At 42.0% G+C, this 9261-nt stretch overlaps 1 protein-coding gene across 1 annotated transcript in view; it reads left to right on the top strand.

The window, feature by feature from the left end:
• UBAP2 (ubiquitin associated protein 2) overlaps positions 1-9261 on the top strand; it is a 120540-nt gene that overhangs the window by 23885 nt on the left and 87394 nt on the right. Inside the window, exon 2 of the mRNA XM_012811681.2 lies at positions 1976-2112. Coding sequence (XP_012667135.1) covers positions 2017-2112 — 96 coding nt within the window. The 5' untranslated portion in view covers positions 1976-2016. The remainder of the gene's footprint in view (positions 1-1975; positions 2113-9261) is intronic.

Raw genomic sequence — 9261 nt, forward strand, 5'->3', positions numbered from 1 at the left:
TTTTTGGTTGCAGCCATCATTGTTGTTTGGCAGGCCTAGGCTGGATTCGAACCTGCCACCTTAGGTGTATGTGGCTGGCGCCTTAGCCACTTGAGCTACAGGCACCGAGCTAGTTTTCTTTTATATTTATACTTTCTTTGATCAAAGACTTTATACTTCATCACCTTTTTTTTTTACATTTTTGGCCGGGGCCAGGATTGAACCTGCCACCCCCGGTATATGGGGCTGGCGCCCTACTCCTTGAGCCATAGGTGTCATCCAGACTTCATCCATCTTTGATCAAAAACTTTATCCTCACCTTTTTCTCGGAGACATCTCTTTGGTAGCTTTCCCTTGACCTGTGCCATTAGATCTGGTTTCTTTATAGCCCTTTTGCACTGTTGTCATCTTTTTTTTTTCTCCAGCCTTGAGCTCTTGGGCTCTGCTGATTCTCCCATCCTAGCCTTCCAAGTAGATAAGACTACAGGGATATGTTATTATGCTGACTCATTTTTCCATCTTTTTGTATTACAGGTGAGGTCTTACTGTGTTGTTGAGGATAGTCTTGAACTCTTTCTGGCCTCAAGAGATCCTCCCAGAAGTGCTGGGATTGCAGGTGTTAGCCACCAGTACTCAGACCCACAGCTATTATCTTGATTTTCTTTCATCATTTGAGGGGAATTCCTTCTCTCTTGTATTGGATCTCTTCGTTACTTCTCAGTCTGTGGCAACTATTGATCTGTTTTCCATTCCTATAGTTTTATTACTTGCAGAGTGCCATATGCACCTTTTTAATTTTCTTCTTCTTTGAGACAAAGTCTCTGTTGCCCTAGCTAGAGTACAGTGGCATCATCACACCTCACTGCAACCTCAAACTCCTGGGCTCAAACGATCTTGTCAAGTAGCTGGGACCACAGGTGCATGTCACTGTGCTTATAATCATGTTTTGATACCATGTTACATTTGGTTTTATGCTTGTATTAAATAAATTTGTTTTTATTTATTTATTTTTTATTCAGACAGAGTCTTACTTTGTCACCCTTGGTAGACTACTGTGTATTGCTCACAGCAACCTCAAATTCTTGGGCTCAAGTGTGATTCTCTTGCCTCAATCTCCCTAGTAGCTGGGACTACAGTTGCCTGCCACAATGCCCAGCTATTTTTTTTTGGTTTAGCAGGCCGGGGCCAGGTTTGAACCCATCAGCCCTGGAGCATGTGGCTGGCACCCTAACCACTGAGCTATGGGCGTGCAACCTGTGTTAAATACATTTAAAGAAAATTACATACACAATGGTTTTGTTTCATTGGAATATTTATTGTTTTCTGGTGGTTTTTGCCCTTAGGTATAGCTTGTTTATTGATACCACATTTCGAATTGGGTTATTGCCAGGATAATCTTGGCAGGATGTATTGTTGCTTTTAGTTTCAAATACTTAGTGTAGGTTGGAGGAGGCAGTTAGAACTACATGTAGTAGTGACTAGATATAGTAATAAAATGGTTGTTTGTTAAGATTGGTGGTGCTTAAGATTTTTGTTTAGAATTGTTACGATCATAAACCATAGACTTTCAGATGTGGTTGCTCATGGTTGAGGAGGATCGCTTGAGCCCTGGAGTTTGAGACCCAGTCTGAGCAGCATAGTGGGATCCTGTCTCCACAAAAAAATTTAAAAAAATTAACCAGATACGGTGGCACAGATACTTCATCCCAGCTACTCAGGTGACTTTGAATTGGGAGGATCCCTTGAGCCCACAAGTTCAAAGCTGCATAAGCTATGATCACACCACTGCACTCCAGCCTGAGCAACACATCCACATCTAGTTTCTAAAAATTAAAAGCTACCAGCAAATTGAAAATATTAAAAAGCTGCTTCTTGAGAATTTGTATTCAAGACTGTTTTTATGTTTTTATCTTATGTGTCCTCCTTTCCCCTGAATTATATGTTTTCCTTATACTCTGATTTGGAAGTTTTGCTTACCATCCCTGCTTTCTTGCAGATTTTCTATTTTGTACATACATTATTTTGTATATACTGTATATGATGACTTCAGTGAGCAGTGACCGTTGCCGAGGTGCTCGGGAAAAACATTTTTCAGTGACACAGCCAATACAACCACAGAAACAAGTGGTACAGGTAAGTTTTTGTAACTTGACTGTGGTGTTTAGAATTAAATTAATAAAGAGGAAACACCTGATTTTAAGGTTGTTCAAAAAGTAGATAGTTGGGCTGGGCTTCCGTAGCTCAGTAATTAGGGCGCCAGCCACATGCTCCAGGGCTGGTGGGTTTGAACCTGGCCTGGGCCTGCTAAATAAAAATAGCTAGGTGTTGTGGCAGGTGCCTGTAGTCCCAGCTACTAGAGAGGCTGAGGCAAGAGAATCACTTGAGCCCAAGAATTTGAGGTTGCTGTGAGCTATGATGCCACTGCACTCTACTGAGGGTTACAAAGTGAGACTCTGTCTCAATAAATAAATAAATAAAGTAGGTAGTTGTAGAAATAGAGAAGTGTTATCATTTATTCAGGTACATTTGCATGTAGTTCCATGAGAACTGTTTAATTATTTTTCTTTTCTTTTCTTTTTTCTTTTTTTTTTTTTTTTTTTTTTGCAGTTTTTGGCTGGGGCTGGGTTTGAACTCTCCATCTCCGGCGTATGAGGCCGGCGCCCTACACCTTTGAGCCACAGGCACTGCCCATTCATTTTCTTTTTTAGCCACAGAGTCTTACTTTGTTCCCCTTGGTAGAGGGCTGTGGCGTCACAGCTTATAACAACCTCCAAACTCCTGGACTTCGGCAATTCTCTTGCCTCAGCCTCCTGAGTAGCTGGGACTACAGGCACCTGCCACAATGCCTAGCTATTTTTTGTTGTAGTTTGGCTGGGTTGGGGTTTGAACTCACCACCCTCAGTATATGGGGCCAGCACCCTACCCACTGAGCCATAGTATAAAGCCCATGAGCCGCCCATGTATAAAGTTTTTAATATTAACAATCCCCTCCTCAAATTGTTTATATTATTATTTTAAATGAAGTGAGATAATTCATTGTAGAATGCTAAGTACAGTACCTGGTGCAACACTAAGCGTTCTGTATATTGAGCGTGTGTATGTGTGTGTATACACATACATGCTTATTTTTATTTTTTCCTTATGACCCAAAGATCTGGCAGTTTTTTTTTTTTTTTAATTTTTTTTTAGAGACAGAGTCTCACTTTCTTGCCCTTAGTAGAGTGTTGTGGTATCACAGCTCACAGCAACCTTTAGCTCCTGGGCTTAGGCGATTCTTCTGCCTCAGCCTCCCGAGCAGCTGGGACTACAGGTGTCCACCATAACACCCGGCTATTTTTTTGTTGCAGTTTGGCTGGGGCCGGGTTTGAACCTGCCACCTTTGGTATATGGGGCCAGTGCCCTACTCACTGAGCCACAGGCGCTGCCCAAAGATCTGGCAGTTTTTACATATTTTTTTAATTTAAGTTTTTCTTACTATGACCCAACCATTCTGTATGTATGTCTTATTGACTAGGTGAGCAAACCATTTTTTGGGAGGCAATATGCAAGTAGGTAAATAAAAAATCCAATCCATTATAATTTCAGATATTCTGTTTTGGTAGATAATTACAAGCATTTTTTGTAATCATTCATACCCAAGTGCTCTGTTGACGTTAGGGGACACATTATACACTCTTTAGTTGTTGCATTAAAATTTTCAGTATAAAATTATCCTTATATTTTGCTCATGTCTGTAGTTTCATGTTTGCTCCCAAATATGCTGTTCCTGATAGACATTTATTCAGAACCTGATCAAGAAAGACTGTTCAGGTTGGGTGCCTGTAGCTCAAAGGTTAGAGCTCTAGCCCTATGCACCAGGGGTGGCAGGTTCTGACCTCGCCTGAGCCTACAAAAAAAAAAAAAAGACTGTTTAGTGTTAGAAATACTTGGGCTCTGGCGATGGCGCCTGTGACTCAAAAGGAGTAGGGCACCAGCCCCATATGCCAGAGGTGGCGGGTTTAAACCCAGCCCTGGCCAAAAACTGCAAAAAAATAAAAAAGAAAAGAAAAGAAATACTTGGGCTTTTGGGGCCAGGCCCTCATTTTTGTCTGAGGGCTTAAGAAAAAGTTTGTTGGCTTGGCGCTTGTGGCTCAAGTGGCTAAGGCGCCAGCCACATATACCTAAGGTGGCGGGTTCAAATCCAGCCCGGGCCCACCAAAACAACAATGATGGCTGCAACCAAAAAAAAATAGCCAGGCGTTGTGGCAGGTGCTTGTGGTCCCAGCTACTTGGGAGGCGGAGGCAGGAGACTCGCTTGAGCCCAGGAGTTGGAGGTTGCTGTGAGCTATGCCACGGCACTCTACCCAGGGGGACAGCTTGAGGCTCTGTCTCAAAAAAAAAAAAAAAAAAAGAAAAAGTTTGTTTCATGAATGAGTTATGAGAAATCATAGGTGCAACCCTGCTTAATAATTAAAAGAAATATAAATGAAAATAAAATCATTTTAATTTACTGGGTATAAAATCAGTAGAAATAAAAATGAGCTTTTGAAGGAGGGTCAGATGGAAGGTTAGAAATGTAAACTGTTTCCCCCTACCCACAGCCATAGCAAAGTTTTCTGGCTGATTTCCAGAGAATCAAGTTCTCCAGATAGGGTGAGGACTTCCTTTTTCCCTAAGGGTTGTCACTTATAGTTTCCCTCTGGGTACTTGGGGGAATGGCTCAGTTTAGAAGAAAAAAAAAAATCCATTGAGCTATGGGAAGGACTCTTAGATCCTCAAATTTCTAAGTTTTCTTTTTATAAAAGTATTATGAAAAATATCAATAAAATAGTATTATGCTTTAGAAAACTTGATCATGCTTATTCATTAATCCAATTCAATTCAATTCAATTAATTGCTCTGTTGCTGGGACTAGAGTGTAGTGATGTCATCATCACTCGCTATACCCGAATACTCATGAGAGCAAGTGATCCTCTGCCTCAGCCTCCTGAGTAGCAGGGACTACAGGTGTGTGCCACCACACCTGGCTAATTTTTAAATTTTTCTGTAGAGATAGGAGTTTCACCATATTGCTCAGTTTGGTCTTGAACTGACCTCAAGTGATCCTTCTGTCTTGGCATCTCAACACGCTAGGATGAAAAGCATAAGCCACTATGCCAGGCATTATTAATAGGATTCTAAATGTCTAATGGTTTAATGGTAGATGGGTTCTGAGAAATCCTACATTTGGATCTTTATTTATTTTTTGAAACAGAGCCTCAAGCTGTCCCCCTGTGTAGAGTGCTATGACATCACAGCTCACAGCAACCTCCAACTCCTGGGCTCAAGCGAGTCTCCTGCCTCTTCCTCCCAAGTAGCTGGGACTACAGGCGCCCGCCACAATGCCTGGCTATTTTTTGGTTGCAGCCGTCATTGTTGTTTGGTGGGCCCGGGCTGGATTCGAACCCGCCAGCTCAGGTGTATGTGGCTGGTGCCTTAGCCACTTGAGCCACAGGCACTGAGCCACTTTTGGATCTTTATAAACCTGGGTTTGGGTTTTAGGTTCCCTCCTAACTAGATGAATTACTTAAGTCTCTTTGAACCTCAGTTATTTATTTATTTTTATTTATTTACTTTTTTGAGACAGTGTCTCACTCTTGTCACCCAGGTTAAAGTGGAGGGGCATCATCATAGCTCAGTGAAACCTCAGACTCCTGGGCTCAAGCTGTCCTCCTGACTCAGCCTCCCGAGTTGGGACTACAGGTGTGAACCACCATGCCTGGCTAATTTTTTAAATTTTAATATTTTTTGGTAGAGAGACAAAGTCTCACTATGTTGCTCAGGCTTGAACCTCAAATTAAAAAAGAAGTACTTTGAGACTTAGAGAATAATTTCAAGAATAGTATGAATAATTACTGAGTATCCTTCTTGTAGATTCCCCAGATGTTACCATTTCTGCCGTATTTATTTTATCATTTTCTTTCTCCTTTCCACAAGTTTATCTCTCTGAAGTTTTTGAGAAGTTGCAGACAGGGTGCTTTTCTAGTTCTTCATTGTTTATTTTTTAACCAAGCACCTTCTTTTCCTTTTCATTTTTTGAGTCAGAGTATGACTTTATCACCCTCAGAATGATGTGGCATCATAGCTCATAGCAACCTCCAACTTCTGGGCTTAGGCAATTCTCTTGCCTCAGCCTCCTGAGCAACTGGGACTTCAGGCGTCCACCATAATGCCCAGCTATTCTTTTTTTTTTTTTTTGGTTGCAGTTTGGCTGGGGCCAGGTTTGAATGTGCCACTCTTGGTATATGGGACCAGCACCCTACCCACTGAGCCATAGGCACCGCCCAAGGACCTTCTTTAACCACAGTACAATTATCAAAACTCTGAAAGTTAACTCATTATCTAATCTACAGACCTTGTTTATATTTTCCCAATTATTTCAGTAATGTCCTTTGTAGCTAATTGAGTTTTTTTTTTTTTTTTTAAGATAGAATCTTGCTCTTTTGCCTGGGCTAGAGAGCCATGGCCTAAGCCTAACCCACCTCAACAATTTGGGTTTAAGCAATCTTCCTTCCTTAGACTTCTGAGTAACTGTGACAATAGGCCCATGCCACCACACCTAGCCAATTTGTCTGTGTTTAGTAGAGATAGGCTCTTCTTTTGCTTAGGGCTGGTCTTGAACCCTTAAGCTCAGGGGATCCTCCCACCTCAGCCTCCCAGAGTGGTAGGATTACAGGACTAAGCCACTTCATCTGGCTGCTAATTGAGTTATTGATTATACCTTGTATTCAAGTACAAATTTTCTTTAGTCTGTTTTTAAGGTGAAATTATTCATCAGTTTCATGACATTGACATACTTGAGGAATATAGGGCAGTTCTTTTGTCTCCCAATATGGATGTATTTGGTATTGCTTTGTGATTTAAATTGAGTTATGCATTTTGGGTAGACATATGATAGAAGTAATTATCTGTTCCTCATGGGTCATATCATGATGTATAGGATATAAGTTTGTCTTGTATACTAGTGATCAGTTTTTATAGTGATTAGTTTTTATTTTTGAGACAGAATCTCAAGCTGTTGCCTTGGGTAGAAGTGCTGTGGTGTCATAGCTCATAGCAGCCTCAAACTCTTGGGCTTAAGCGATTCTCTTGCCACAGCTTTCCAAGTGGCTGGGACTACAGGTGCCTGCCACAAAACCCAGCTATTTTTTGGTTGTTGTCATTGTTGTTTGGCAGGTGTGGGCTGGATTTGAACCTGCCAGCTCCGGTGTACATGGCTGGCACCCTAGCCACTGAGCTACAGGTCCCAAGCCAGGTAGTGATCAATTTTATCTCTTGGTTAAAGTGGTGTTTCTCTAGTATCTTGGAGATGTAAAGTCTAGTATTTTAAAGTATCAAATGGATTATTATTATTTTTTTTGAGATAGTCTCTCACTCTGTTGCCCAGGCTAGAGTGCCATGGCATCAGCCTAGCTCACAGTAACCTCTAATTCCTGGGTTAAAGTAATCCTCCTGCCTCAGCCTGCTGAGTAGGTGGGACTATAGGTACCTGCCACATCACCCAGCCAATATTTCTTTTATTAGAAGGGGTAGATTTGTGCTCTTGCTGGTCTGGAACTCTTGAGGTCAAAGAATGTTTCCACCTTGAACTTCCAGAGTGCTGGGATTACAGGCTTGAGCCCCCTGTGTCTAGCGTGAGTATGGTATTTACCTTGCAGGATGTTTGTAAGAAATTAAAAATTACATGAGGGGTGGCACCTGTGGCTCAGTGAGTAGGGTGCTGGCCCCATATACTGAGGGTGGCGGGTTCAAACCTGTCCCGGCCAAACTGCAACAACAAAAAAAATAGCCGGGCGTTGTGGTGGGCACCTGTTGTCCCAGCTACTCGGAAGGCTGAGGCAAGAGAATTGCCTAAGCCCAAAAGTTCGAGGTTGCTGTGAGCTGTGTGATGCCATAGCACTCTACCGAGGGTGATAGATAAAGTGAGACTCAGTCTCTACAAAAAAAAAAAAAAAAAAAAAAAATTACATGAGGTCGTGATCAGGAAATTGTAACCTTTAGTCTTACCATATACTCCTCATAAATTACAATTACATGATTATGGTAATATTTGAAAGTTATATGTAAACTATCAGGGAAAATACATGGTTTCTGATCAACTGAAATATATACAAACTTTTAGCAGAGCACTTGAATTTTATTTATTTATTTATTGAGACAGTCTCATTTTCTTGCCCTTGGTAGAGTGCCATGGTATCATAGGTCATTGCTCACAGGAACCTCAAAGTCTTTGGCTCTAGTGATTCTCTTGTCTTGTCCTCCCACATAGCTGGAACTGCAGAGGTGCCTGCCATAAAAAAAATGCCTGGCTATTTTTTAGAGATGGGGGTCTCCTTCTTTCTTGCTCAGGCTGTTCTGGAACTCCTGAGCTCAAGGAATCCACTTGCCTCCACCTCCTATTGTGCTAGGATTACAGGCATGAGCCACCAAGCCCCATGGAAGCCTTGAACTTTAAAGAAAAAAAGGTTATCGGTCTGTAGCATATAACATATTATACTATGTTAATAATATTTAACTTTGGTTGTGAGCTTAAGAAGGATTTTTTTTTTTTTTTTTGGAGTGTCTCAAACTGTCACCCTGGGTAGAAGGCTGTGGAGTCATAGCTCACAGCAACCTCCAGCTAGGCTCAGGAGATCCTCTTGCCTCAGTTTTTCTATTTTTAGTAGAGACGTGGTCTCACTTTTGCGCAGACTGGTCAGATTCATAATGATTGTTTACCAGATTGCTGATGGCCCTATTCTGTATAATACTTTTTTTTTTTTTTTTTTTTTTTTTTTGAGGCAAGAGTCTCACCTTGTTGCCCTTGGTAGAATGCTATGTTGTCACTGCTCACAGCAACCTCTGACTCTTGGGAGCAATTCTCTTGTCTCAGCCTCCAGAGTAGTTGGGACTACAGGTGCCTGCCACAAGGACTGGCTTTTTTTTTAGAGATGGGGTCTTGCTCTTGCTCAGGCTGATCTGAAACCTGGGAGCTCAAGCAGTCCACCTGCCTCCACCTCCCAGAGTGCTAGGATTATAGGTGTGAGCCACTGCACCCGGCCTGTATAATACTTTCACTATGTTTTTCTTAAGATTGTATGTATATTTCAAGAGTACGAAAATTGGCTCGGCGCCTATAGCTCAACGGGCTAGGGCGCCAGCCACGTACACCTAAGGTGGCGGGTTCAAATCCCCAGCCTGGACCCGCCAAACAACAATGACGGCTGCAACCAAAAAATAGCCGGGCGTTGTGGCGGGCGCCTGTGGTCCCAGCTACTTGGGAGG

This window comes from Otolemur garnettii, unplaced genomic scaffold, assembly GCF_000181295.1.
Source record: "Otolemur garnettii isolate 467f Iridium unplaced genomic scaffold, OtoGar3 scaffold00172, whole genome shotgun sequence".
Classification (NCBI taxonomy): domain Eukaryota; kingdom Metazoa; phylum Chordata; class Mammalia; order Primates; family Galagidae; genus Otolemur; species Otolemur garnettii.